At 37.9% G+C, this 27809-nt stretch overlaps 9 protein-coding genes across 10 annotated transcripts; 4 read left to right on the top strand and 5 right to left on the bottom strand.

The window, feature by feature from the left end:
• Positions 1–10162: 10162 nt before the first annotated feature.
• Positions 10163–15928, top strand: LOC135124491 (uncharacterized). The gene is made up of 2 exons (XM_064049583.1): positions 10163–10273; positions 15305–15928. Exon 2 carries the CDS (start codon positions 15407–15409, stop codon positions 15926–15928), a length of 522 nt encoding a protein of 173 aa, XP_063905653.1. The 5' UTR covers positions 10163–10273; positions 15305–15406.
• On the top strand, positions 12134–12940 carry LOC135124460 (uncharacterized). The gene is made up of 2 exons (XM_064049532.1): positions 12134–12241; positions 12294–12940. Exons 1-2 carry the CDS (start codon positions 12188–12190, stop codon positions 12909–12911), a joined length of 672 nt encoding a protein of 223 aa, XP_063905602.1. The 5' UTR covers positions 12134–12187; the 3' UTR covers positions 12912–12940.
• LOC135124489 (uncharacterized) lies at positions 12928–13781 on the bottom strand. The gene is made up of 2 exons (XM_064049566.1): positions 13698–13781; positions 12928–13656 (listed from the first exon to the last, which is right to left on the bottom strand). Exons 1-2 carry the CDS (start codon positions 13734–13736, stop codon positions 13096–13098), a joined length of 600 nt encoding a protein of 199 aa, XP_063905636.1. The 5' UTR covers positions 13737–13781; the 3' UTR covers positions 12928–13095.
• Positions 13812–14290, bottom strand: LOC135124492 (uncharacterized). Of its 2 annotated transcripts, none has more exons than XM_064049598.1 (2): positions 14208–14290; positions 13812–14162 (listed from the first exon to the last, which is right to left on the bottom strand). In XM_064049598.1, exons 1-2 carry the CDS (start codon positions 14241–14243, stop codon positions 13812–13814), a joined length of 387 nt encoding a protein of 128 aa, XP_063905668.1. In that variant the 5' UTR covers positions 14244–14290. The 2 variants fall into 2 exon arrangements, with proteins under 2 accessions (XP_063905668.1, XP_063905677.1); XM_064049607.1 differs by having other exon boundaries at positions 14211–14261.
• LOC135124454 (uncharacterized) lies at positions 14307–15137 on the bottom strand. The gene is made up of 2 exons (XM_064049522.1): positions 15042–15137; positions 14307–14996 (listed from the first exon to the last, which is right to left on the bottom strand). Exons 1-2 carry the CDS (start codon positions 15084–15086, stop codon positions 14370–14372), a joined length of 672 nt encoding a protein of 223 aa, XP_063905592.1. The 5' UTR covers positions 15087–15137; the 3' UTR covers positions 14307–14369.
• Positions 15929–15978: 50 nt separating the features above from the next.
• LOC135124480 (uncharacterized) lies at positions 15979–16798 on the top strand. The gene is made up of 2 exons (XM_064049554.1): positions 15979–16104; positions 16150–16798. Exons 1-2 carry the CDS (start codon positions 16060–16062, stop codon positions 16759–16761), a joined length of 657 nt encoding a protein of 218 aa, XP_063905624.1. The 5' UTR covers positions 15979–16059; the 3' UTR covers positions 16762–16798.
• A 56-nt stretch (positions 16799–16854) lies between these two features.
• LOC135124472 (uncharacterized) lies at positions 16855–17672 on the bottom strand. The gene is made up of 2 exons (XM_064049544.1): positions 17562–17672; positions 16855–17515 (listed from the first exon to the last, which is right to left on the bottom strand). Exons 1-2 carry the CDS (start codon positions 17607–17609, stop codon positions 16895–16897), a joined length of 669 nt encoding a protein of 222 aa, XP_063905614.1. The 5' UTR covers positions 17610–17672; the 3' UTR covers positions 16855–16894.
• Positions 17673–19276: 1604 nt separating this feature from the next.
• Positions 19277–20086, bottom strand: LOC135135787 (uncharacterized). The gene is made up of 2 exons (XM_064064922.1): positions 19990–20086; positions 19277–19945 (listed from the first exon to the last, which is right to left on the bottom strand). The coding sequence occupies exons 1-2, from the start codon at positions 20035–20037 to the stop codon at positions 19331–19333; spliced, it is 663 nt and encodes a 220-aa protein (XP_063920992.1). The 5' UTR covers positions 20038–20086; the 3' UTR covers positions 19277–19330.
• Positions 20087–20336: 250 nt separating this feature from the next.
• On the top strand, positions 20337–21049 carry LOC135138277 (uncharacterized). Its single transcript, XM_064071926.1, has 2 exons — positions 20337–20386; positions 20432–21049. Exons 1-2 carry the CDS (start codon positions 20342–20344, stop codon positions 21047–21049), a joined length of 663 nt encoding a protein of 220 aa, XP_063927996.1. The 5' UTR covers positions 20337–20341.
• The last annotated feature ends 6760 nt before the right edge of the window (positions 21050–27809 follow it).

Raw genomic sequence — 27809 nt, 5'->3', positions numbered from 1 at the left:
TGTTTGTGCTGTTTATTTCAGAGCTTTTTTGATTATTAATAATGTCGTCAGTAGCATTTTAAAATTCTAACGTAATTTGGTCTGCTATTTCTTCGAGCGCCATCTGCTAGGGGATTAGAGGGTACGTTAGACTGTGTTATATAATAGTAAGGCCCGTCAGTTCAAGAGGGCGCTACTAAAAATACAGTCAAAAAATTAATAAACTTAAAATAATTTTTCCACCAATTGTGTTTGTCGTTTTTAGTTTCCGTTAGTTTTTAGTCTTCGTCGTATATCTCCTTGTTTAATTTTTAACGAGTCAAAAAGACGACAGAAACGCGCCATAATTCGTGATCATCTCCATAAAGTGATTTAGTGAAGACGTTGGAAAAAGCTTCTAATAAGGAAGCATCTTCATTCGGAACGCACTCGTTAAGCCAACGAATTAATTAAATCGCCAACACTCCTCACAGCCCAACTATCGACAATAAATATAAAAATTAATTAGGGGTCACCTCCGACAAATTGCTTCGTCAGTCGTGGAATTTATGATTTTAATAATTCCATCATCCGTCCGACTGGAAATAATAACGTGTACAATTTTAACACTTTCCCTCGGTCCCGAATCCATAAATTCCTATAATGGTCGCGTCTGATTTTTAGAAACTAACTAATTAGTACAAAAAATAGAAACCGTACCTGTCGTCGAACCTTATCATCCCTCGAAAATCAAAAACAGCAGATGCATGGTGTATTTATAGAGCAATTTATATTTAAAATTGCCGTCTATATTGTTTCGGATTTTCGCCCGGACGCGAGTTTTTGCATAATTTCTTCCAGAAAGTCGTAAAGACGTCGACGGCTTCATTTCGGATATGATTTGTTTATGCATCGAAAACAAGCGAAAAAACCGAAAAAAATACTCGAGAGACATTAAGGCAATGTTAACAACAAATTAATATAACGACTTGGAAAAAAGTGGAAGAATCCACCAAATTTATGCCCGATTTTTTCGTAACCACATCATAATCATTTACATATCATTTAATATGCGGAATGACGAGTGTCAAACTCGAATTTTATTGAATTTTTTTTGGGGCCCGGCCTTCGGATTCTTGGAACCGAATTGTTCTCGCTCGGACTTTCGATTTCGGCCGTTTCGGCCGATCCACGCGAAAATAAACATTGGCAGATATTTCGGGGCATTATGAATAAATTTACCCGAAAAATTCGATAAAGGAATCGTGACAGGTGCCCCCGACCCGACTACGTATTTTATGTAAATCGCTTTCGGCGCGATTTCGACTTTTTTCCAATTTATTATGCACAGGCACGCAGTTTTACGAATTCTTTACATGACTTAATTCCGGCGACAATAACTTTCAGCGATGAAATTCCTGACAAAGAGGAATTAGCGCCCTGGCGAAGTCGAACCACGGAAACCGGTCTCCGGCTGAATTTTCGATCCGTTTTGACCAGAAATGAACAGATCCGAGTTTTCAAGAGTAAGATTACCATCAAAATTTATATAAATAAATTTCTTGCACTTCTCCATAATTTTTAGGACCATAATAGCAGCAACGTTTAATACACGCACGCAATAATTTAGCCAATATCCTTTCCAAATTGCGCGTTTGCGCTTGTAATTTTGGCGGTTTTCGACGCCTGCTCGCATCGCTCCCGATAAAATTCCCATTCCTCCTTTAATTAAAACCGTAATAACCGCTTCGAGGATCGTTTTTTTCGTTCGATAAAAGTCGATCGCTTCCCTCTACGTGAGATATGCGTTCGATTAAAAGCGTCCATCCTGTCGCAAAATGAAGCACGTCTTCGAAAAGTTAACGAGTTGGCGAATAAGTAACTGTTGGCCATAATAGTGGCAGCGCAATTCGTAATAAATAATGTCGCCTCGGACAGGCCGTAAGTCATTGCGTTTCCGAACCCGAAGATAACATCACAATTTTCTCCATACTCTCCGCCTAATGAAATTCACATTCGGAAGAAGAATAAATAATTAGATCTCGACTTTTGGATTTTTTATGGGCGATAAACGGGGCCGTAATCGCTCGATGGCCGTGTTTTCCTACATAATTAACTCGTGTATACATAATGTTTACCCGAAATTTCTATAAATTTTACTCGTTACGAAACTTTGTGGGTCAGAAGCGTTAGTTTTCGACGAAATTCGAAACGACGGAGTTTTACCGTTTTCTGTGCATTTTTACGGCTCGCGTGAGTACCGAAAACGGCAATTTTTGCATTAATCAGAATAATTCCGATGATTTAATGGACGGGCGAAGTCGACCGGGACGGGATTTTAAACTGAATTTGCATTTCAAAATTTGCAATAAATTTGTTTTTACAAGCTCGAATTGCGATTAATTTTCGATCGGATGCGGGTTGGGGGCCAAAAAAATTAATGGTTTTTGGGAGATATATATCAAGGTGAAATACGCGCAGAGAACGCTGTATTTTCCGGTTTCGAAAATTTACGACAGATACGGAATATCGCACACTGAAATACCGGTGAGATTTTTTCACGAGAAATTAAAAAAAAGATCCACCGACAGAAACAGAAATATCGTATAGTTTTTGTTGAAAGTAGTTATGTGGTGGGTCTTCTGGTTCACTTTTTTAGTGACTCACTGGGAGGGAATTTAGTGTAAAAATTACGTTCAAAAAATCAACACATTCGTTTAGTCATTAAGCTGGCAACAATAAACACATTAAGTGGCACCTTGTGGCAAAACTGTGTATCTGGAACGCAGCGTTTTTTCTCGTTTTTTTGCAGCTATATGGTAAGCTGTGCGCATTTTTTCATCCATTTTCCTCGAAGACAATTACAGAACAACGTTAAATTCCCCCGCAATGTCAAAAGCTGGTTAAGTCAGCGAATCAGCAACAGATTAGCATCCAATTTGGCGTTTCTGTTGGGCACAATTTGGCATTTTTTCAGGTGCGCCCGGAGCTTTCCTCGATTCGCAATTTCCAGGACCACCAACGGTCCGCCCGGAGTATTTTCCATCCACACGTGTCTCTCCTCGTCGGCCCAGAACCCGTGCTCGATCAAGCATACGAAAGGCCAATAATTAATCCCATTCCCGTTAATGAATCCATCAAAAATTCTAAATTGGTGAAATTCGGCCGGACCACAGGTGAAGCTCGTCACGTGTCCGCGTTGCGTCATACTTTCGATTTTGTCCGATAACGGCAGTCGCCCAGATTAATTACCGGCTCGAGCCACCGTTTAATTAACAAGCAAGAATTCGAAAACGAAGAAACTTATCTTTCGAAAAATCGAGGAATGCATAAATGTCCGCTTTTGGCCCGTTTACCATTCGAGATCTGATCCAAACATTGTAAAACAGAGAGTTTAAACACTCGGACAAGCCATCATTCAAGTTCGGACCACCTTCGAACGGACGCTTGTGCTCCCGCAAAAAGCCCGAATCGTAAATTTGCCATTTGGCTGCTTTTTCGACTGGTTCGATGTGAAATATGTGCCGGTAGCGAGCCAGGGACGGATCGCGCGCATTTCACGCGGGAACGCCCCCGACGGAAGCCGAGAAATCGGTTTTCCGCTGCCGAACTTTGAAAAGCTCCGCGCCGCCACAGGACGTGAAAGTTCGCCGGAGAAAAAACACAAGAGCGATATTTGCGATAAATCATTCGGCATATTTCGCCCGTTAAAAATCTGAAGTCACTCTCCGCCTGCCAACCCCTTTCAAATCGCCGAAAAGCCGTCATCCCCTGTCCTGAAACAATCCCATCATCACCTGAAATGCCACTCGTTCCTCAGTGGAAAAATTCGCCGACAACCCTTCGCTATCAATAGCCACCCCAGCGCTAATCCGGCGGCATTTTGGCGGCACGGCACGCGCACACGTGCGCCCTTGCATACCGCCGCATGAATAATGCGTCGCCGCCCCTACGCAGGGGTGTGGGCAGACATGTGTGACGCGAACTTGATTCCGAACAAGTAGGTCTGGATTTCGCTTATTTATTCAAAACAATGCACCCCGAACGGGTTGTTGACCCGGAGGGGGCGGGAGGGGGGTGGTTGCAGCAGCACCTGGACCCGGAGACACTTGATCGAGTGCGCACGCAGTAAAAACGAGTCAATTACGCGGGGAAAAAACAAATAGAACGTGTCAAAATTTTTATGAAATATTGCTGGTGTGATGGCTTCTTGGGAGGTATGGATGGGTAAAAAGTCGGGTTGGTAATTATGGAAGTATTGAAAGTGAAGTGCGAGGAGATGGGTATGGTGATTAGGGGAGGTTTCGGCTATACTTGAAGGATAGGTAGATGAGTAATAAGTGGGAGATACAAAAGAAAAAGAAGTTGGAGAATGCAAGAAAGGGAACCTTAATTTTAATTACAGATACTGATTAAAAATTGGTGACAATCCTGATCGAATCAAAGCAACGTCCACCAAGTAAAGAATTGAAATCCAAGAACCTGGGACTTGTCAAGCTAACGAAAATAAAAATTGGTAAAAATTATTTAGTCAAAAAATCGAAAAAATTAAAAAAAATTGAAAAATCAAAAAACTGAATAATTGATTTGAAAGTAAAAAATTGAAAAATCGAAAATCCAAAAAATTGAAAAGAAGAAACGTGGAATCGAAAACTCGAGAAATCAAAAAATATAACAGTAAAATATTTGAAAAATCGAAAAAGTTAAGAATGGAAAAATTGAAAAACAAGAAGTAAAAAATGGAAAATTCGATTATCGTAAAAATTTAAAAAAAAAATTGGAGATTCAAAAAATCAAAAATGGAAAATTCAAAAAATCGAGAATTTGTAAACTCCAAGAATTAAAAAATTAAAAAATCGAGAAATCGAAAAGGGAACAAATTGAAAATTCGAATATCAAAATGAACCAAATATTCGAAAGGTCGAGAATTCTAGAACATGGAAAACCGAATATTCGCAAATCTAAAAATCGGAAATCGAAAAACCGAAAATTCTAAAATCGAAAAGTAGAAAAGTGGAAAAAGTGAAAAATTGAGAAATCGAAATTTGAATATTGAAAAATCGAAAATTCGAAACTTCAAAAGATCAAGAAATCGAGAAACTGAAAAGTCGGCTAGTAGTAGAGAAATCGACAAAGTGAAAAATCTAAAATTAAAATAGCGAAAAACTGAAAAATCAAGAAAACTGGAAATCGAGAAATTGAAAATCTATATTTTAAAAAATTGAATAATCGGAAAATTGCAGAATTGAACAATTGAATCGAGAAAATGAGAAATCCCAAAACTGAAACGTAGAAAAATTGGGAAATCGAAAAATTGAAAAACGCAGAAATCGAAAATTCGAAAAATTTAAAAAGCGAAAAATTGAAAAATGAAAGACCTGTAAAATCGACTTATCGAATAATCGAACATTTAGAAATGCCTAAAATTGAAATGAAGAACTGAAAACTAGAAACATTGAATCGAAAACTCGAGAAATCAAAAAATCGAACAGTAAAATAACTTAAAAATCGAAAAACTGAAGAATTGAAAAATTGAAAAACAAGAAGTAAAAAAATAAAAATTCGGATATCGTAAAAGAAATTAAAAAAATTGGAAACCCTAAAAACTGTTGGATGTAAAAATGGTAAATTCAAAAAAATCAAAAATCAAAAATTCGAAAAGTCGAGAATTTGAAAAATTGAAGAATTGAAAAATCAAGAAGCCGAAAAGGGAACAAACTGAAAATTCGAAAATCAAAATGAACCAAATTTTCAAAAAAACGAAAATTCTAAAACTTGGAAAACCGAACGTTCGTAAAGAAAAAATTGAAAAACTGGAAAATCGAATATCGAAAAACCGAAAATTTTAAAATCGAAAAGTAGAACAATGGGAAAATTGAAAAATCGAGAAATCGATTTTAAAAAATTTGAATATTGAAAAATCTAAAATTCGAAATCTGAAAAATCGAAGTGCCAAAAAGTCGAATAATTGAAAAATTGAAAAGCCGAGAAATCGAAATTTCAAAAAATCAAGAAATCGAAAAATCGAAAAATTTGAAATGAAAATAGCTAAAAATTGATAAATCCAAAACTTATAGTGTGAAAGGTTGAGAAGTTAAAAACTTGAAAATCGAAAAACTAAAAAATCAAGAAAACGGGAAATCGTGAAATCGAAAAATCTAAATTTAAAAAAATTGAAAAATCGAAAAATTACAGAACCGAACAATTAAATCGAGGAAATGAAAAATCCCGAAACAAAAAAATTGAAAAATCAAAAATCCGTAAATCGATAATCGAAAAATCGAAAATTTAGAAACGCCAAAAATTGAAATGAAAAATTGAAAATTTTAAAATCGAAAAATTGAAAAATCCTCAAACTGAAATGTCGAAAAATTGAATTATCAAAAAAAAATCGAGAAATTGAAAAGTTGAAAAATTGAGAAACTGAAAAATCAAAAAAATGAAAAATCCCAAAATTGAAGCACAGAAAAATTGGGAAATCAAAAAATGGAAAATCGGAAAATAGAAAAATCAAGAAACCGAAAAATTGAAGTGTGAAAAGTTGAGAAGTCAAAAACTTGGAAACCGAGAAACTGGAAAATCAGGAAAACGGGAGTTCGAGATATCGAAAAATCTAAATTTTAAAAAATTGAAAAATCAGAAAATTGTAAACTCAAACATGTAAACTCAAACAATTGAATCGAGGAAATGAAAAATCCCAAAACTGAAACGTAGAAAAATTGGGAAATCGAAAAATTTCAAAATCAAAAAATTTCAAAATCCAGAAATCGAAAAGTCGAAAAACCATAAATCGAAAAATTGGAAACCAAATATCTGTAAAGTCGATTAATCGAAAAATCGAAAATTTAGAAACGCCAAAAATTGAAAATTTTAAAATCGAAAAATTGAAAAGTCGTAAAATCAGAAAATCAGAAAATAGAATAATAAAAAAAAATCGAGAAACTGAAGAACCGAGAAATTGGAATATGCCGAAAATGAAATATCGAAAGATTGAGGTATCAAAAGAGAAAAGGAGAAATTGAAAAACTGGAAAACTGAGGAATTGAAAAGTCAAAAAACTGAAAAATCGCAAAATTGAAATATTGAAAAATTGAGAAATCGAAACTTGTAAAATCGGGACATCGAAACATCGAAAAGGCGAGCAATCGAAAATTCAAAAAAGTGAATCGATGGCATCCAAAATCTCAAAATTGAAACGTAGAAAAATCGGGAAATCTAAAAGTGAAAATCAGAAAATTGAAAAATCAAAAATCTGTAAAATCGATCAATCGAAAAATCGTAAAATTAGCAACGCAAAAAATTATAATGAAAAATAAAAAAATTTAAAATCGAAAAATTGTAAAATCGTAATATTAGAAGATCAGAAAATAGGGGAATGAAAAAAATTGAGTTATTAAAAAAAATCGATAAATTGAAAAACTGGAAAACTGAGAAATTGAAAAATCAAAAAACTGAAAAATCTCAAAATTGAAATATTGATAAATTGAGAAATCGAAACTTGAAAAATCCTGAAATCGAAACATCGAAAAGGCTAGCAATTGAAAATGCAAAAACGTGAATCGAGGAAATGAAAAATCCCAAAACTGAAACGTAGAAAAATTGGGAAATCAAAAAATTGAAAAATCAGAAAATAGAAAAATCTAGAAATCGAAAAGTCGCAAAAACAAAAAATCGAAAAATTGAAAAATCAAAAACCTGTAAAATCGATTAACCGAAAAATCGAAATTTAGAAACACCAAAAATTGAATTAGGAAATCGAAGAGTTTTAAAATCGAAGAATTTAAATGACAAATCAAAAAATTTTAAAAACGAAAAATTGAGAAATCGTAAAATCAGAAAACCAAAAAATCAGAAAATAGAAAAATAAAAAAAATGGAGAAATTGAAGAATCGAAAAACTGAAAAATTCCTAGAATGAAATATCGAAAAACTGCGAAATCTAAACTTGAAAAATCGAGAAATCGAAACATCGAAAAGGAGAAAAATTGAATGGAGGAAATGAAAAATCCCAAAGCTGAAACATAGAAAAATTGGGAAATCGAAAAATGGTGAAATAGAAAAATCAAGAAATTTGAAAGTCGAAAAATCCAAAAATCGAAAAATTGAAAACCAAAAGCCTGTAAAATCGATTAATGTAAAAAATCGAAAATTTAGAAACGCCAAAAATTAAAATGAAACATTGAACAAGTATAACATTGAAAAACTGAAAAATCCCCAAAATAAAAGTTTAAAAAATAGTTATCGAAAGATCGAGAAATTGAAAAACTGGAAAATCGAGGAATTGAAAAATCAAAACACTGAATAATCTCCAAAATGAAATATCGAAAAATTCAGAAATCGAAAAGACCAAAAATAAAAAATTCGAAAAATTGAATGGAGTAAATGAGAAGTACCAAAACTGAAACTTAGAAAAATTGGGAAATCCAAAAATAAAAAAATCGGAAAATAGAAAAATCTAGAAATCGAAAAGTCGAAAAATCAAAAAATTGAAAAATCAGAAACCTGTAAAATCGATTAATCAAAAAACGAAACTTTTGAAACACCAAAAATTGAAACGAAAAATCGGAAAATTGAAAAATCGTAAAATCAGAAAATCAAAAAATAGAGAAATGAAAAAAAATCGAGAAATTGAAAAATTGAAAAATTGAAATATTCCCAAAATAAAATATCGAAAAATTCAGTTATAAAAAAATTGTGAAATTGAAAAACTGGAAAATCGGGAATTAAAAAATAAAATCACTGAAAAATTTCAAAATTTAAATATTGAAAAATTGAAAAATCCAAATTTGAAAAACAGAGAAATCGAATCATCGAAAGTTCGAAAACTTGAGAAACCGATATTGTTAGTGGGATTGATTAGCTAAATTTTAGTTGGCGTTCCACCGTCTACACGATAATCCTAACACACATTTAAAATTGGACAACGATGGCTCCAGTAGTTTCGGAAATTATCTTTCTAATAAAAATCGGGACAGACGGCAGACGGACGGACAGACAGACGGAAACGGGTGACCTATTTTTTTGTCCTCTAGCGGTCATGAAACGTCAACGAAACATAAAATAGCCAGTCGCCCGGTGGAATCGATTGCGACAGTAATAATAATCTCGAGACAACAGTGGTAAAAAAGTGTGCAATTTCTTGCCATTCGAAGCATATAAAAGCCACTCCATCACAGCGCGAGTAAAAACTCACGGTAATTCACCGTAACACATATTTATACCCAACATTAATTTTAATGTTCTTAAAAAGCAGAAATCGTAACGTACGAACAATGGGTGGTCGATCCCGGCCTTTGTGCCACGATCGTCGTCGTCTCCTTTACATAATTTAGGAAAAAATACGAAAGCTTCCTCCGTCTGGTCGTCGCATATAAATATGAATTTCCAAATCCGCGCCTCAAAATATAAATTTCGTTAAATTAACGCTGCCGTTCGTCCCCTGCTGCTACCGATTTTATCTCTTAATTAACCGCCTCCTCGCCTCAAATATTCGCTCGAATCGCTCTTAAGCCTCACCCTCCACTCAGGTAAGAATCATGTAATTTATAATTAAATAAAAATTCCACCGTCGTTTATGGCGTTTATTACAACAAACCATCGAAAATCGTCCGCGACCATTTGAAAACTATTAGGACGCGCGGCTGGAGGCGGCGACGTGTGTGGCATCCTAATATTGTTTTTATCGTGGATTTCGTGGCGACGAATGTCATCCACAGCCGATAAAAATTTTCAACGGTTTTATTGTGGCATTCGGATCGCAATTTTTTAATTAAGAACGGCGCTGTAAATCGAGGAATAAGTGACGGATCTGAGAGCGACGGCGAAGGAATTTTAATTCGAGGAAGATGGGAGAAATTGATAAATTCCTTAAATGTCGCGGATTGGATTTCACGAGATATCTTAATCGCGGCTTAAACCGCAGCTACTGTACGAAACGGGCTAGATCGGATTTCGGGAACGGCATTTCGACGGAAGCCTTAAAAAGTGGTAAAGCGATACCTTGTCGCCTGGAATTTGTCGCTTGCACCTCAGGTTTTCCAGAAAATTCGAATCAAAAATTATAAGAGAGGGGGAACTGAGGGTTTTCTTTTTTTTTCTAGATAAAGCTGAAAATGTCTGTGCACTGTGATCGATAAACCCACGTTATCACACCCGATGATCGATCATTTTCACACCTTTTGCAGCGGTAATAACGCTGTGGACCAGCTCGTTGTCGGCGGCGTCGCCTAGGCCCGGGCCCGCAGCCCACAGATGGACCGGCGTTCCTTTGGATTTCCATACCGGGATCCTCGCTTATTAGCCTATCGGCTGGATCGGTACGTAAGTAAGTAGATTAATGGTGAGTTTACTGTGTGTTTAAGTGGCCGCCCATCCCCGGTTTATAATTTGGGGGCTCCACAAAAAACACACGGGGGAGACTTCGAGAATTACCCGCTCTTTTAATTACGGGCTCTCGCGGTGGCTGGAATGAATGATATGACAGTCGCTGCCGGTCGTAAACATCCTCAAAATTTACGCATAATAAAATTTTTAGAGCTGTAGCTCGGTGTGACTGTGAAATTTTTCGAAAATTATCAAACCGTTCGTACAAGTCATAAATCAGACATTTATTTTGTAACGACGGTTTTTTCTAAGTAAACTTCCCAGATCCGCCGATAAACCCATCAATGAGACGAGTGGCACCGGTTTAATTGCTCTTAGAATTTTTTCGATATCAGATCGGTGCTTATTGCCCAATAAAATCCCTGCTTTCCAATAAAATTTTGTTTACGCACACTTATCTCTCCATCTCGGTACGTTTCCGATGTTTGTCGAACCGGAGTTTTTGCTCGGGGTGTGCCGGATTTCGCGTTTTAGGGGTGTCGCTGTGCTTTAAAGTGCATTAGTTGAGGGGGTTGAGCGAGGAACGTGCCGTCAGTCGTAAAGCGTTGCATGTGTGTTTCTAGTTATACTTGTTGGATTAGGGGTGGTTTAGACGCTTTGTCATTTCACGTGCACGGTGCCGGATCTATTGTACATTAAGTCCATTGTTATTCGCATTTATAATGATAGTATTCTTTGGTTGTGCAGGGGCCGGAGGTAAAAAAGCGTTAGATTAAAACAACCCCTACCAAAAAACTACTCTCGAAGTTCGGTTTTTGCCTCCACAGCGATAGGGTCGCTGTGACGAACGTCTAATTAAACAGACTGTTTCCTCCACGTACTGGTTACCTTATTGCGTCATATTAAAAAATTATTAAATTTTAGCTAAACCGTTCGTTCTAAATATCTCCGGTTATTTTTGTGGAGACAATGCGAATTATGCGACGCATTTTGGTCTTTTTAATTAACGGCTTTTAAATAAATTAAAACAAACATTTTATAGCCCGATCGGCTGCGCCAAAGGTGGGTCGGGCCACTTAAATTGATTAAATGGCTGTTTTATCTGGATTTTTTTCCGAAGCGAATCAAGGTCAGGCACGGACAAATTATCCGGACGTTACGAAATCGAGTGGAGTACAGTTATCTCCGACAGACGGAAGAATTATTGTTCGGTTCTATTTAGACGGAGAAAACCAGAAAATGCATAACAGGTGCTGCTAATGTTCGAATTTTCACGCGCGGTTATGCAACCAACAATACGCGAGACCGTTAGTTCCGCGTCACGAACGTCGATTTTTCGCGGAAAATGAGCAACAAGACAGCGAATTTTGTCTAGAAGAAGTGCCGAAAACCAACAGTCGCCGAAGACAATTTTAGGCAAGGCTGGTCAAGCATTGCGCCCGGAGACTAACGTTTTTCTCATCTGTTGCCCAACCAATTCCCTTAATTATTGCATAAGAAAGTACGGAAAAAGTCACTTCCTAATTAATTATTCGAATAACGAGATGTAAAAACATTCCGAATCCAGGTGTCTCACCTAATGGGATTCTAAAAGTCTTTTAATAACTTAATACGCAATATGTAAATGCTAAATACTGACAAAAGCGATAATTGCCTAAAGGTCTATAATTATACAAATGGGGGCTCACTTAATACGTCAATAGTCTAGATTTATACCCGGCGAATGGGGCTCTTAGGGTGGCCGGTCGTCACAACTTCACCATATTATTACCGACGCAATGTTTGTTTTGGGGTTGAGAAATCGGAAAATTTATTAGAAGACGGATTTCGGTATCTGTTTATCAGTTATTGTTCTTCGTGTAAACACTATATAAGAGTCCCGCGTCACGAGCTGACAGTTCAAAGACATGACAATGAACGTGAGAATCGTCGTCACACTCTTTATCGCCAGCGTGTTTCAGGTAAGTTAAACACACAAACTCTTTAAATTGTACTCCTAATTGCCAAATTTAGGGCACCCGAGCCGAAAGCATCAACGACGCTATCGCCACCCTAACCCCACAAATCGTAACCGTGAAGACCAACATAGACGCCATTGTCCAAAATGGCCGCAACCTAATCATACAAACACGTCGAACCATCGGCCAAAACATCGCCGAAGCTGAAACTACCATCCAAGAACAACTCGACCAGTTGGACGATATTATAGAACAAGCGGGACGTGAAGCCGAGGAGAAAGGACTTGACGTTTCCAAGTGCATTTCTGACGTGTCGGTGGCACTTTCAGATCTCGATGTTAAGAAATTTGAGACTTGTGGTGCCCACGAAAACTTACATTCGATTGGGAGCGAGTTTGGCAATTTGAGAAAAATCAAGGGCGATTTGTCGCGATCTGTGGGTCTGTGCAGATCGACAAACCCTCACGACGTAGACAATTTCAAAAATTGTCTACAAACTAATATAGACGAAGCTGAAACGAAGAGTGACGGAGTGAAACAAAAAATCACAAATGTGTGTACCGACGCTGTTAAAGCCGCCTCCAAGTGTGTCGTTAAAGTCGTAGGAGAGCTAGATACCACTATCAGTACCGCAGCTCACGATTTAAAACAATGTTTATTACAAATTTTGTAACTTAGTGGAATAAAACTTGTTTGATTGGAGTTTGGGCACGTTGTCACGTACCACCTTTCCTATTTATTTCCCTACACATCCACTATCACTCTACATGATGGCAAAAGTGTTGGTACTGTCTCTAGTGTTGCACTTAGTTTCACCCAGTTCGTGCGACTGCACCCCAGGGAAAATAACCGTAAGTCTATTCAAGCTTCCTGCACGTACCATAAACGATCTGCGCTATGTTGGCAAAAACACTACCCATCAAATCTCGAATGCAATGATCGTGGTCTTCGAACAACTTTTTCTTGGCTTGTTGGAATTCTTCGTTCACCAAAACACTCTGTCGTCGTAAATCCACGATCTTCGACAGCTCGCACTTCTCCAAATTTTCCCCTTGAGTTAGTAGAGGGTTCAATTCCCCACAAATCTCCAGAGTCGAGCACGCCACTTCTTTCAACTGCGCGAACTTCGCCCTGGTTTTTTCCAACAAGTCGAAATCTAGCTCCATTTGACAATCCTCGCGTGCCTTGTTTTTGAAAACTTGCAACAACTGGCGACATCGCGTGTCGTTTTCGTTGTCGATAAGTCTGACGATTTCTTCGTCGATGGCGTTCTCGACGAACTGCGCGTTGACGTTGATGTGTACTTTGAGGACGAGGATGTCGTAGTAAGTACCGCCGATTTTCCGATCGAAGTCTTCCGCTATGAAGTGGATATCCAATTCCGCGTAGTTGTTCGGATTGGGTCTATAACAATTGGTCTTCCGAAGAGATTATGGTTAAGTACTGCTGCGGTACTCACCTGACACAAGCAGAACAATAAAACTACAATGACCAACATAGTTTTTATTCAACTAAGTGACTTTAGCAGCGCACTATGTTAAGTACGTGTAAATATCGTCACAGCGATAAGCACTTAAGAACAAAATCTTTTTATTATTGCTATACATCGCGCGTTGTTTTGCTCGATTTCGGACCGGGTTTTCTCGAAATAGTCGTCTATTTGTTGAAAATTGTACCCAGAATAAGTGACTCCAGATAGCAATCGTCGGTACTCGAGTATAATTCCATACAGAGTACCTAGTTTGTCGTCCACGTAGCACTCATTCAGTGCACTCGGATGCACCTTGTTTACTATTTTCTTTATTTGTCTATGATTTGTTTTGGCTTGGGCTTGGAGGTCATAGTACTTGTACAAACTCTGGTCGATTTTCCTGCTTAGTTGGTTTTTTACTTTGGCCAGAACTGGGTCACACTCGTGACAGTTCTACAAAGAACAATTTTTACACATTCGGGGTACGTTTAGACTTACCACGACCAAAAATAGTACCATCAGCACGACAATCATTTCGCACAATGCGTGTTTGTGTATTTACGGAATGCATTTTTCCGCACATTCAATGATAATACATTTTAACGATTCATTTGTTTATTAAGCATACATTATCTACAATTACGAGCTATTTCTAATCCGTCACAGCGGTAACGGAGCGAAAAAGCAAACATTGATTTCGTAGCTGATAACACCGATCTGACCCAAAATACTACCACCGTTGTCAGTTAAACACTTTATGTTGTAATGGAGCGTGGAGTTGGTCAACTTCTGGTACTCGCTTCCAACTATGTTAATCTGGCGGTTCAAATCTGGTACTTTGTCGGCGAGGCATTTGGCGTACGACTCGAGTTGGGTTTCCAGGGGGTTCAAGTACTGGCAGTAGTTAGCGGTACTGCTAGCCACTCCAGACAAACTGTTGAATTTTTCTTTGCTAACCTTCAAACTGGACGTGTTGACGTTGGAAAGACAATTGTTCAAAGAGGTGGTACTCAAACGGTTAGCCGCGGCCTCTTGGGTTTTCAGACAAGTGAGTACCGGAGCTGTAACATTCGGAGATTTTTTGGCATCGTCAATGACCTGTTTGATGTTGTTGATTTGAGTTTGGGTGGAGTTTTTGCTTCGGGTTTGGTGTTTGTTCAATTGGGCGAGTAAGGTGTTGTATTCGCGATCAGCCTCCAGGTACTTCACGTTCGCTAAGTCCCGCAGACGTAAGAGAGTCGGTTGAAACTGGGTTCGGATTTCTAGTCGAGTGATACATTCGCTGTGCTAAAAAACCTGGATAAAATTGACTAGATTTTGGGCGGTACTTACTTGAAGAGCGAGAGCGATTAAGATGACTATTACTTTAGCAGACATTTTGCTGGTTTGAGAAACAACTGAGTGCGTACGTATTTATAACGAAAAGTACTGATAAATATTTATTTTGCAATGCAAATAAGGTAAATCCCTGTACATGGCGCAATTTTGGTGATTCAAATTGTTTCGGGGGTCATGTCTAATCTTGGCCTAATAAAAGTGCAGTTTTTTTTCCCAAGTACAGCAAATAGCTTGATGGCAACGTAAATATTTTACAGGGAATTTCCTGCCCTTCATCTAAGGACGTAGCTCGTGAATTTCAACCTTCCATCGATAATCTCGGAGGAAAAATTTCAACTGTGTACAAAACAACAGGGGACATGGTTGGATCGACGCGAAACCTAATTCGCGACAATATAGCAAGTGCCAAAAACCTCACTAATCAAAAATTTTGGCAGACGAGAAATCTCCTCAGTGGGGCTAAACTAGAGGCAGCTAAAGCATCCCACTTGATAAAAGCGTGCATCATGGACCAAAATCTACAATTCGCTAAAATACAGCGCGCCAATTTCGTCCCTTGTCGAGGCAATTTTTCTTCACTGGTCGAACTAAGAAAACAAATTCTTCAACTTAAACAAGTCACTGTAAACCTAGTACCTGGTTGCATCCATTTAAACCCTCTGGAAAGTGAAATGGAAAACCTCCGCTTGTGTCTCAGTACAAAAATAATAGATCTACAAACGCAGCTACTCTTACTAGAACAAAAATTCGCAGACAATGTGAAGAACGTGGTAAATTTATCCACCAATTGTGTCACGAGGGAAACAGGAGATGTCCACACTAAACTCGGTGCGGTCGAAGGCGCCGTGAAAAATTGCAAAAACACCCAACGACTCCACTGACATCACAGATTTTATCTCTCTTCCTGTTTATCTCCTAAAATCTATTTTTACATTTCCAATTGTCTTCAAGTACCCACTCGATGTGATAATATAAGCAATCATTTTGCCACTAGTCCAAAATTTTTTCCAAGATGCTGAAACACGTCACATGCTACGTCCTCCTTAGCCTCTTCCAGGTAACTCGTCGCCCTTTTTTCCCACGTGTAGTCACCCTTTTCTAGGGCTACCTCTTCACCAGTCGTGAAGACATCATCGCCGAGTTTCAACCCCTCTTGACCGAACGAGCCAACAACTTCACCATCGAATTCAACACAGCTAGCACCGACTACCCTGAAGTCGTCGACAAAATCAAAAACGAAACTTGGACGGCTGTGGCTGCCCTCAACAACCAGATCGCTACCTTGAAGACGACCATCTCTACGGACATCGCCGCCGCCACCGAATCCGACGTTATTAATTGTCTTAGTGGACAGCAAACCGCCGCCAACGAGCTGTCTTCGGATGCTATCAACTCGACGTGCTGGGTTGGGGTGACGTACCCAGATCTGGAGAGCGCGCGGGACGCTTTAGGGATTTTGGCCCAAATACCGAATAACACCATAGACGCTTGCGCTAGTTTGAATCCCCTTCCGAGTCAAGATCAACAATTCGTGAACTGCATAAGCCACAAGATTTTGGACTTGGACTTGATGAATGACGTTCTAGTGGGGAATTTTACGGAGGTGAAGGAGCAGACTTTGAATAGTAGTACGGCGTGCTTGGCAGAACAAACTGGGGTGCTTTCGCAGCAAATTAATGACATTAACTTTCAGGTGACGCTTTGTATGTCGTAGACAACACCTCTTTTTAATAAAATAGTGTGATAAAGCGTGTTTGTAGTTTTTTTTACTTAACTTTGGGTTCGTGGTTGTCAAAGTACCAAACAATTTAGGAAACATTTTTTATTTTTACACCTATAGCTACATGCTAGTTCAGAGACAAGCACAGAGTGACTTGGAAGTTAATTTCCACGATCTTCGACGTGATCAAAGCGCTTTGGTCCGATATGCACTCCACACTCGTGTTGATGGTGTCCGTCCTAACCTCGGTAAAATTGCTCTCCAGTTGCTCGAACTGCTCATCCAGATCTAAAATCTTGTCGGTGATACAATTCAAAAACAGCTCGTCTTGGTTGGGTAGCGGGTTCAAGGTGGTACAGGCGCTTATAGTGATAGCCGGTATTCCCGCCAGAGTCCCTATCGCGTCCCTAGCGGCAGCGAAATCCGGGTAAGTAACCCCCACCCAACACGTGGAATTGATAGGAACGGGGGTGAGATCATTGGCGGCGGTTTGTTGCCTGGTGAGACAATTCAAGGCCGCTGTATTATTTTCAGAGATGTTCTGGGCCTGGACGATGGTTGCTTTGATGGTTGCGATTTGGGAGGTCATGGTGGCGACGGCCGTCCATGTGTTGTTTTTGATTTGGGCTATGATGAGGCTGTATTCTTTGGCGGAGAGGTTATAAGCATCGGTGAAGTCGATGGTTTTGTTGTCTAAGAAGGGTTGGTACTCGGCGACGATTTCATTACGATCGAGGAGGAGGTAGCCCTGAAAAAGGGGTGTTTAGAGTGGGAAATTGGGGTTGAAGAGTTACCTGGAAGAGGCAAGCGAGGAGTGCGTATGCTAGAAGCGATTTCAACATTTTGGAACGCGATGAGTAGGTGAAGTGAGGTATTTATGAGGAGTGTGAGTGGGTACTCAGCGATTAAGAGTGATAGGATTTTAAAGATGGTAAATTTAGCCATGGCGCACTTGACAATGTTTTGGCAATTCATTAAAACAATCAACAATGAATCAAACACAGATGTGCGGATTTAATCTCGATTTTGTATTTTGACACATTTTTTAGATTCTTGATTTATTTTGTTACTAAACCAACAAACACGCGACTGATAACAAATTTTTCTAGGCTTTCTGAAGTGCCTCGAAAGTTATATTTTTTAAGTACGTTAGTTAAGCAGTTATTATTTTTTTTGGAAATATCTTAACGACTATCAGATAAAGCTTTAGAACTCGCAGCAACTGCCGACACCACGTACTATCGTTCGTTTACAGATTACACGGATCAGCTACCTAGAACCGATAATAATCTCAACTATTCCCCGAATAATGGAAAAATTCCCTTCGCTTCCCGGACCGAGGCGCAACAATGGTCCCAAAGTCGCACAAAAGCAGTGACCATTTCAGCTTTTGATATATTGCGCGATCCCTTTGTCCAGTCCCGGGCCTGTCATCAATTTTTTCTTCCTCGTCGAAATTTGAATAAAATTTGAAACTATTAAGCTATGCAAATTTCTACTATTAAAACTAGATTATACGTACCACACACACGGATTAGAAATTTATTCTTAGATAACCAATAATTAGTGGATCGTCTTGAGCGGTAGCACATTAGTAAGTGAAATAATGATCGACACGGCGTCGCCTCGGGACATTATGAAGATCTCTATCGTCTGACACAATCTCGGGAAAATTCGCCAGAAAAAAAGGCCACTTGGAACTGTGCCCCCTACGAAAATTAATAAACCCCATAGAGTATAATCAATTTCGAATTAAAGCGGTGGTCCGGACACAAAAGGAAGAATACATTAACGAATCGGCTGCAATTAAAAAATTATTGCCCCTTCTGTTAAAAAAATCTATTAAAGCGGATACATAAATCATCGCTGCAGTAGTTAAATGATCACTTTCAGTTAAGAACTGTCAATCGAGAGGTTCGGGATCATCATTCAAAAGTGGCTATTGTTTCGTTTTTGAGGAGCGAAATTTTATATTTAGGGAGTCGGGGATTACGTCAAGCTTGATTTTCCAAGAAATGTGTATTTTTCACGCACTAGAAAGATTGAAGATCAGTAAACAAAATTCTTGAACAAATAATCAGAATGATACAACCAGTTGGGAATGCTTTGTTTATTGTTGAGACAAATTACGTGACAATGTGTTCGTTCCAAACGTATTTTTGGCAGTTATTTGGACTTTTCCTGATTGTCAGATAAGTTATATCAAAATAAATATGTGGTCATTGAGTGTGGATATTTTAGAAGAAACCAGATGAAGTACGTGCGTACCATTTATCAAACTATATTGTTTAGTTTCGGAGTGATAAGAACATAGTTGTGAAATTCGTCATAACCCTTCACACACAACTGGCTTGAGTGGGTGTCAATGTTTAATTTATATTTAGATATTTTTAGATTCTTCGTGTATCAAAGTGTGATTCTCGAAAATCTACAAAGTCCTGGAAGAATTCTCGTCTTTGGTTACTTTTGATTGTTATTTACCAAGTTTTAAAAGCGATTGACTAAAACATTTTTTTTTTTTGTTATAGTTTTTATTTACCAAAAATCATCACACAGTAACTAATCATGACATACACAGTGTCACCTCAAAATCAATCTCATTAATCTGCTCCGAAACCAGAGTACTCTGATCCGCCAAGCATCCCACACTCGTGTCCAACGTCTCCGTCTTCACCGTCGTGAAGTTCGCCGTCAGAACGTCATTCAACTCATCCAAATCCAGGATCTTGTGGGTAATGCAATCCAGGAACAACTCATCCTGACTAGGAAGAGGATTGAGACTGGTGCACGCCTCTATGGTACCGTTGGGTATCGTGGCCAGCAGATGCAGAGCGTCCCTGGCTGTGGCTAGATCCGGGTACGACACTCCCACCCAGCACGTTGAGTTGATAGCTACCGAAGACAAGGCATTAGCGGCTGTTTGCTGGGCGGTCAAACAAGCCACGACGGCGTCGTCGTCGCTAGACACATTTAGAGCGGTCACGATGGTCTGTTTTAAGGTAGCAATCTGGGTGTTCATGGAAGCGACCGTGGCCCAGGTTTGATTCTTAATTTCCTCTAGCGTCAAGGTGTATTCTGCTGCCGCTTCGGCGTACTCGGCGGAGTAGTTGTTGACTCGTTCTGTTAGAAGGGGCTTGTACTCGGCGATGATGTCGTTGCGGTTGAGGAAGAGGAAGCCCTGAAAGGGTTAAGTAGAGACGGGGAGAACAGAGGGTGAATTACCTGGAAGAGGCACGCGAAGAGCGCGTAGAAGGTGAGTTGTTTGAGCATCGTGGCGGAATTTTGGAGGAGAGATGGAGAGGTTACTTATATTGGAGAATATCAGTGGAGTGGATACTCGAGATAGTTGTAGATGCCATCAGGAAGAACGATAAGGCTTTGAATCGTTATTTGTCGTTTAACTACTTAATTAAAATGTTCACCACTATTTACACTTTGTATTTATTCGCACTTGTGAATTTTGGGTCAAGTACATATTAATTCTCCTAAATTATATTTACTCACACGAGTAAATAAATATTTAATCTCTTTTCACGTAATAAATGATTTCATTCTTTGTTGTTCGAACCATAAGATGTGTTCTCGGGTTGCAGTTCTTTTCTTCGTTCTTTGTCTTGAGGTAAGAGAAAACTTCGTTGTGTCCAATCTAAGTAAGAATTTTCAGAACATCGACTGTGTAACCCAACTGGATATTCGATCACAGTTTCAGCCAACGTTGCTACGTTTACAAGATTTAGCAAATGTTAAGTATGTGCAGACCGACAACGAATGCAAATTTTTGGTGACCCACTTGAAGAAGTATCAAACCAGGGTTAAATTGTCTTCGCGCATCCAAATTAGGAACATCAGAAAAGCCGTAGCAGCTGCTAGAAAATTATCACCAAAGGGCGATACTTGTTTGAAAGAGCAAGAAGTCGCTGTTAGTCGTTTAAACACTGATTCTTTCGACAACTGTTTTTCCAAAAGGAATATTTCTGATTTGTATGCCAGTACAGCAAAATTTAAGATTTTAAAACGCACAGCAGCATCAAGTACTCTTCATCATTGTCGGTACTTAAGTAATCTTCCAGACACTCAGTTGAAACCGTATACAAAATGTTTATCTAACCAGGTGTCAAAATTGAGTCTGGAAGTCAGTTTAGCCGAAAGTGGGTATCGAAAATTGAAAAACGCTACGTTGCACGATGGCATTCAGTGTTTGGTTGATAGTAGTGGTGATATTTTGGGACAAATTTGGGCTATTAGTTACCAAATCGGCAAATGCGGATGTCGCAGATTGTAACAAGTCAATTCAACAAAATGAGCATTGTATTACAATTTTTTAATAAATTTGTTCTGGTAAATGATCTTAATCCGGCATCGATAATCCAGCAATAATCCGACCTCTCGTCGCTCTCTTCGTCCTCAGCTGCAGCAGCCTTGAACCATCTGCATAAGATTTATGTCAAGGCCTATCTTCGTCTATCCCACCTAAAAGGACGTCGGTTTCACACGCATTGGAACACATAATCGCGACACTGTATACATCCTTTCTCGATTTATTCAAATTAACGGATAATTGCCGCCATAAAACATAACTCGATTATAGATGAGGCGTGAAACCTTGTGTACCCATCCCAGTGGTAATACCTGAGCAATAATTCATAAAATCGCATTACTCACCCCGCGCAATTTGTCGCCCCTCCGCGTCTCCCGAATCCATCATTTTTTAATTGGACTTTGAAATAATTATCCCCGTCCAGCTTAAAGTGGCCAGGATAATTTCACGCTCGATCGAAACGCAATAAACGAAATGTTTGCAATAAACGCATTTACGGCTTTACGGTAAACGCCCTAATAAAAATCCCCGCCGAAGTCCGGCGAGCGAATTGGGTTAAGAAGGATTCCTCCGGTTATTGTTTATCGTCGCAATTATTCGCTTTATGGCCGTCGTACATTGTATTGATAATAACAATAAAGTAAATTAAGTCGAATCAAGACGTTATTAAATTTTTTACGGGGCTCCGTTATCGTATGATTGAGATAGCGCCGTTTTTTCGCGAGATTTTTACGACTCGAGCTTTTGACAGCTTTTATTAAACAAACGTAATAAAAGCGAATTTTCGACAAATAACCTTGCACTTTGTTAAGGTAATGGTCGGATGGCGACTTTTTGCTCCGGACGGCGGAGAGCTGTTGCAGTACATACATAATGGCTGATAAAATCAGCTGATTAGTAAATGCGGCAAATGTTGAACAAGTTTCTTGCCAGAACCGACAATGATAGCATCGACGGGAAAACAACGTCATAATTCTTGGATTAAGTACCACCAATATCGCATAAATTTTGGGCGCGCGCGGTACCGTTGTTTCGATGGGGCATTGTTTGAAAAGGCGACAGAAAAAGACAATTTTTACTTCCTGAGCGTAAGCTTTCAATGTTTCATGACCTCTAGAGTACGAAAAAAGTGGTGTTCCGTTTCCGTCGTCTGTCGTCTGTTGTCAAATTTTGTATGTATATTATCCCACCACGAATGGGATGACGTCATCTCAAAAATTTACAAGAGTAAAATTGTTTTTAATTCTACAAAATAAGATACTTCTGCACTTGTGATGTATGAATACATAATGAGTTTTCAGCCTAGACAGTCAGATTTTTGGAAAAAAGATCAAAATTGTATAAAAACATTTTACAATTAACTTTGAAACTGCAAAATCGAAGGCTTTTAAGGTTTTCGTTACTATAGTAAATCGTTAAACAAAATTTAAACGTTTATCTCTTTCTAAAAAATGGATGACGCCACCTCAAAATTTTGTCGAATAAATTCTGTCTGAAATATGCATATTGTTACGATGATCGGTGATTAAAATCAGCATGGGTAAAACTCAACAATTTTTTTCACAATAATCCAAATTTACATGACTGATTACACAGCGATTATGTACAAAATAATTCCGACACAACTTGACTGGACTGACTTCGCTCATCTCGATTTGTTGACTGAATTCGCTGAATAATAATCGTTCCGGAAAATGGCCTCTATTTAAAGCCTTACTTACTTTCTAGAAGTTCCGTAGTCGAGGTCTTTCTGGATTGCCCATCGCGACTTCCGCTTCTCGGCTTTTCTCCGGCTGCCGTCACCGACAATGAGTCATCATTGCCATACGTACTGGGGCCGCGTATGGTGTTCTTTCGTACCAATGTCAATGCACTCATAGTTTTTAGAATGACATACTTCTACAGGGTTACTCTAAAAAATGATGAATGAGGTAGTTTTAAGATGGCTCGATTTTCAATTTTTCGTTGTTACGATTTTTCGAGATATCATTTTTTGAAACAGTTTTCGGAGTTCTCAATTTTTGGATTTTTTGGTTTTTCCATGTTGAGATTTTTCAATTTATCCATTTTTTTGATGTTTATAACTCTCGATTTTTTGTTTTTTCAATTGTTTGCCGTTTTGATTTTTCGATATCTCGATTTTTTGGATTTTCAATTTTTTGGTTTGTTAATTTTTCGAGTTCTCAAATTCTCGATTTCCAGATTTTCGATTTTTAGGTTTTTCGAATTTTTGTTTCCTTGATTTTGTAATTTTAGATTTTTCAAATTTTCAGTTTTTCGTTTCTTTGAAAGTTTGATTTTTCCTTTTTTCGATGTTTCAATTTTTCAAGTAGTCGAATTCTAGTTTTCTCAATTTCTCGATTTTGCAATTTCACAATTTCTCCAATTTTTGGTTTTGCATTTACCGATTTCTCAATTTTTAATTTCTGGATTTCCCGATTTCTCGAATTTCATTTTGATTTTTCGATTTTTTGAATTCTCAATTTTTTGTTTCTCCGATTGTCCGATTTTTCGATTTGTTGAGTTCTCAATTCTGAATTTTTCGAATTTTTCTCTTTTTCGAATTCTCTCAATTGTTTGATTTTTCGATTTTTCCGTTTGTCGATTACTCGAAGTTGCAATTTTTTGATTTTTCAATTTTCTAAGTTCTCAATTTCCAGTTTTTCCAGATTTCTTGATTTTAGATTTTTCAAAATTTTGCTTTCCTAATTTTACGAATTCTAGTTTCTCGATTTTTAGTTTTCTCGATTTTTCGATTTTCCACTTCCTCAATTTCTGAAATTTCTGGTTCTATATTTTTCGGTTTTTGCATGTTTGGATTTTTCGATTTTTCAAATTTTTTGGGTTTTCGAATTCTCAATGTTTTTCAATTGTTCGAATTTTCGATTTGACGATTTTTCGAATTTTCAATATTTTGATTTTCCAATTTTCTATGTTCCCAATTTCTTCATTATTATGCTATTTTATTATTTCAAATTTTCTATTTTTCTAGAAATTGTGCATTAGAAAAATCGAAAAAAAAATTGGGAATTAGAAAAATTGAGAAATTGAGAAACTGGTTCCTCAATTTTTTAATTTTTGGGGTTTTCGAATTCACAATTTCTTGATTTCTGGGGATGTCGATGATTCAGTTCACAATTTCTCCATTTTTTTGATTTTTAGAATTCTCAATTTTTTGTTTTTTAGATTGTTTAATTTTTCGATTTTTAAGTATCTCGATTTTTTGGAATTGCAACTTTTTGGTTTATCAATTTTACGAGTTTCCAATTTTTCGATGTCTAGATTTTCGATTTTCAGGTTTTTCGAATTTTTGCTTTCTTGATTTTGGAATTTTTGATTTTTCAAATTTTCAGTTTTTCATTTTTTCGAACATTTGATTTTTCGTTTTTCGCTGTTTAAATTTTCAAGTACTGGAATTCTGGTTTATTCGATTTTTCGATTTACTAGTTTCCATCTTTTTGGGACTGTATTATTTTATCGATTTTCCCATTTTTAATTTTTCGATTTCCTGATTTTTTGAATTTCATTTTGATTTTTCGATTTTCTGAATCCTCAGTTTTTCCTTTCTCAGTTGTTTGATTTTTCGATTTTTCCATTTGTCGATTCCCCGATTTCTCGGTTTTTGTGTGTTTAGATTTTTTGATTTTTCAAATTTTTCGAATTTTTGAATTCTCAATGTTTTCAATAGCTTGATTTTTCGATTTGACGATTTTTCGAATTTTCAATTTTTTGATTTTTCAGTTTTCAATTTTAGATTTTTAGATTATTAAAATTTTTGTTATTTTGATATTTCAAATTTTCGATTTTTCTACAAATTATGAATTGGAAAAATCGAAAAATAAAAAAATTATTTCACGATTTTTTAATTTTTCGATTTTTAGAATTTACAATTTTTTTTCGGTTTTGGCATGTTTAGATTTTTCGATTTTTCAAATTTGTGCGATTTTCATATTTCAAATTTTCGATTTTTCTAGAAATTGTGAATTAGAAAAATAGAGAAATCGAGAAATTGGTTTGCGAACTCTCTATTACTCAATTCACAATTTCTCCATTTTTTGATTCTACATTTTTCGATTTTTCGAATTCTCAATTTTTCTTTTTTTCGTTCGTTCGAATTTTTGATTTTCGATATTTTTCTTTTCGATTTTTCGAATTTTCGTTTTGATTTTTCAATTTCACAATTTATGGATTTTTAGTTTCTCGATTCGACTTCTCGATTTCCTAATTTCTCAATTTCTCCATTTTTTTATTCTCAACTGTTCGATTTTTCTTTTTTACTTCCCGAGCGTCAACTAAGTATGTATAATAATGGAGTCCATCGGGCGACTTGCCAGCTTTATGTTTTCTCGACGTTTCATGACATCCCACCCCAAGTGATCTCTCGTTTCCGTGTGTTTGTCATCTGTCTGACTGTTTGTCTCTGTCGATTTTTATTAAACAAATAATCTCAGAAACTACTTGTTAACTACCAATTGTTGTCAAATTTGGTGTGTATATTAGGAATATTAGATAGTAAAACGCCAACTAAAATTTATCTAGTCATCCCCACCAACAACGTGATAATCTCCTATCAAAATTTTCAACGATAAACATTTTTTAAATTCTCCACTTTAATTTACGAATCCGCACTGAGTTTTCATCACAAACTTTTGCGTGAGTGAGTTCGAATCTCATTCTAGTTGACTTTTTTTTTAATCAAGTCAATAACGGTTTATCCCATTTTCTCAAAAATTAGTCGTCACGTCCGCTTATTTTTAATAATAATAAAATTATTATTATTGTTACAACAACAGCTCCTCGCCCAAAAGTATATATATTCGGACCGTTTTGGTCTTTGTAGTTTAATTAATTAATCAGTCCTTTCCTTTGTTTTAAGGAGACAAAATCAATCAAGTGAGGTGGCTGATGCTTGAAATGGAAACGTGCTTATAGTCGAATTCTTTCGAAGTATAAACATAAACACTCGAAGTTAAGCATGTTATTACTAAGACTACATTTTTCCAAATATTCCAAAATCAATTTTTATCATTTCTTTGTAGGAAAAAATATAAGATCTTGTATGAAAATCATGTATTTAACCGGGTGTCGTACCTTTAATTGCGTTGCGAAGGAGCGTGATATCAATCAGTATGCACTGTGTAAAAACAATAAGCGACAAAGCCATCAAGCTCATTTGAAAAATGCGTGATTAATGTGCTCTATTGTCCTATTATATTGTGTTCTTTTACGCGTTTGTTCTCTAGTGTGGTGTTTAACTTATGAACAAGTAAAGGTATTATTATTACTATTAAGATTCTGTTTAGCGCCTTGAACTCAGTGAAGGTTAAAAATATCTAAAAATGTGAAGATGAATTGTGATGGATAACGCAAAAAATCATATTCTACCTATGAACTTCGATCTTGAGAATCTTGTCTTATCCAGCAAGTGAAACGCGTAAAAAGTAAGAATTTCCAAAAAACCGTCACGTCTCCGTTAACTGAGCCTCAACAGCGCTCGACACGAGTAATTATCCCCGACCTGCGCTTTTTGCTCGCTCTCGAACCTCAATAATTTAGCGCAGCGCGCCCGCAAAAACTTTACAGATTAATCGACATCGTCCCGTTGGAAAAAATCGAATTTCTGAATGGTACGAACGTGATTAACGCCACCGGCAGAAGCGCGCAGTCCGCAAAAACTGGACGATTTACGATCCCGTTCCTGTGCAGTCGCGGATCGTGTCGACGTACAAATCGCCTCATTTCACCGGAACGAGCATGAATGGGAGGAAAAATTCGGGAAGGGATGCCGGACTCGCCGAGTATTTCTAATCCTTGGTAATGTTGGTTTAATAACGGCTATAAATGGAGGACTGCGAGCCGGTTAATTACTTATGGTAATTATAACACTATGCGGCGGAACCCAGCGCGAATCTAGAACATGCCCATGATGGAGGCACCCAGCGCAATAACAGCGAGTTTAATTGCGGGGCTTTCTGGGCGAGGTCGTACGCATCAAGATTTTTGTTGGTTTGTTTGCGGGGAAATTTATAAAATGCGGAGGTCGTTTTGAGAATCCATTTGCTGGGAATATGCAATTTGGCTCTTCGGCGCGTTGAGGAATTGAGGTTGCAATCCATCATCCGACTCTCGAGGAGCTAACGAACCGGAGTCGCATTACTTTGTTTTAATCAACAGTAGTTTCCGGATCTCCACCCGGACAACCTCTAAATCCAAAAACCGCAATTGCCCAGAATTCCTCCAGCGCACGCGATTCCTCTCCTTCGCGCTCAAAACTTGCTTCCCGGCGGCTTGCACCGTCTGCATCATCGGTAACGTGTAATTACCGATGTCTATCGGAAGCCACCGCCGAAGAAGCCGACTCGCGTCCAATTTTCAACCACGATTTCAATTACAATAACCAGCCATCGCTAATCAGTGTTTCGCCCGGTCGGACCGTCTCGTTAAACGCAAATAAATCGAGTAATCGCAGTCCGAGCAAAGTTTGTCACGTCGCCGGTACGCGCACAGAGACGGATCGGGTTGCGGTGCGCCGCTTTCGGTACCGATCTGGGTCGACATGCCCTTTAAATTTAATTAGCGGAGGTGTACGTTATGCATGGTCAGTACCCAAACGTGTAGTACGCCGGTACGCCACCGAGGATTGATCGTTGAGACCGATTCTCGCGGACGGCGGAAGGCACGTACGCGATTTTCTGGCGCCGAATCGACGGCGGGGGCGATTTGC

Source organism: Zophobas morio, unplaced genomic scaffold, assembly GCF_036711695.1.
Source record: "Zophobas morio isolate AGI-343-1 ecotype UQ-CSIRO unplaced genomic scaffold, CSIRO_AGI_Zmor_V1 ptg000002l, whole genome shotgun sequence".
In the NCBI taxonomy this organism is placed as follows: domain Eukaryota; kingdom Metazoa; phylum Arthropoda; class Insecta; order Coleoptera; family Tenebrionidae; genus Zophobas; species Zophobas morio.
The sequence above is the reverse complement of the archived record's forward strand: the minus strand, read 5'-3'. Positions and strand labels throughout refer to the sequence as shown.

What these genes read in the sequence shown, in the direction of transcription:
- LOC135124460 (XM_064049532.1), top strand. Translation starts at nt 12,188, where the DNA reads ATGACAATGAACGTGAGAATCGTCGTCACACTCTTTATCGCCAGCGTG. An exon ending in TTATCGCCAGCGTGTTTCAG is followed by an intron (nt 12,242 to 12,293) that starts GTAAGTTAAACA and finishes TGCCAAATTTAG; the next exon opens with GGCACCCGAGCCGAAAGCAT.
- LOC135124489 (XM_064049566.1), bottom strand. Translation starts at nt 13,736, where the DNA reads ATGTTGGTCATTGTAGTTTTATTGTTCTGCTTGTGTCAG. An exon ending in TATTGTTCTGCTTGTGTCAG is followed by an intron (nt 13,657 to 13,697) that starts GTGAGTACCGCA and finishes TCTCTTCGGAAG; the next exon opens with ACCAATTGTTATAGACCCAA.
- LOC135124492 (XM_064049598.1), bottom strand. Translation starts at nt 14,243, where the DNA reads ATGATTGTCGTGCTGATGGTACTATTTTTGGTCGTG. An exon ending in TGGTACTATTTTTGGTCGTG is followed by an intron (nt 14,163 to 14,207) that starts GTAAGTCTAAAC and finishes TGTTCTTTGTAG; the next exon opens with AACTGTCACGAGTGTGACCC.
- LOC135124454 (XM_064049522.1), bottom strand. Translation starts at nt 15,086, where the DNA reads ATGTCTGCTAAAGTAATAGTCATCTTAATCGCTCTCGCTCTTCAA. An exon ending in TAATCGCTCTCGCTCTTCAA is followed by an intron (nt 14,997 to 15,041) that starts GTAAGTACCGCC and finishes CAGGTTTTTTAG; the next exon opens with CACAGCGAATGTATCACTCG.
- LOC135124491 (XM_064049583.1), top strand. Translation starts at nt 15,407, where the DNA reads ATGGTTGGATCGACGCGAAACCTAATTCGCGACAATATAGCAAGTGCC.
- LOC135124480 (XM_064049554.1), top strand. Translation starts at nt 16,060, where the DNA reads ATGCTGAAACACGTCACATGCTACGTCCTCCTTAGCCTCTTCCAG. An exon ending in TCCTCCTTAGCCTCTTCCAG is followed by an intron (nt 16,105 to 16,149) that starts GTAACTCGTCGC and finishes ACCCTTTTCTAG; the next exon opens with GGCTACCTCTTCACCAGTCG.
- LOC135124472 (XM_064049544.1), bottom strand. Translation starts at nt 17,609, where the DNA reads ATGTTGAAATCGCTTCTAGCATACGCACTCCTCGCTTGCCTCTTCCAG. An exon ending in TCCTCGCTTGCCTCTTCCAG is followed by an intron (nt 17,516 to 17,561) that starts GTAACTCTTCAA and finishes CCCCTTTTTCAG; the next exon opens with GGCTACCTCCTCCTCGATCG.
- LOC135135787 (XM_064064922.1), bottom strand. Translation starts at nt 20,037, where the DNA reads ATGCTCAAACAACTCACCTTCTACGCGCTCTTCGCGTGCCTCTTCCAG. An exon ending in TCTTCGCGTGCCTCTTCCAG is followed by an intron (nt 19,946 to 19,989) that starts GTAATTCACCCT and finishes TAACCCTTTCAG; the next exon opens with GGCTTCCTCTTCCTCAACCG.
- LOC135138277 (XM_064071926.1), top strand. Translation starts at nt 20,342, where the DNA reads ATGTGTTCTCGGGTTGCAGTTCTTTTCTTCGTTCTTTGTCTTGAG. An exon ending in TCTTCGTTCTTTGTCTTGAG is followed by an intron (nt 20,387 to 20,431) that starts GTAAGAGAAAAC and finishes AAGAATTTTCAG; the next exon opens with AACATCGACTGTGTAACCCA.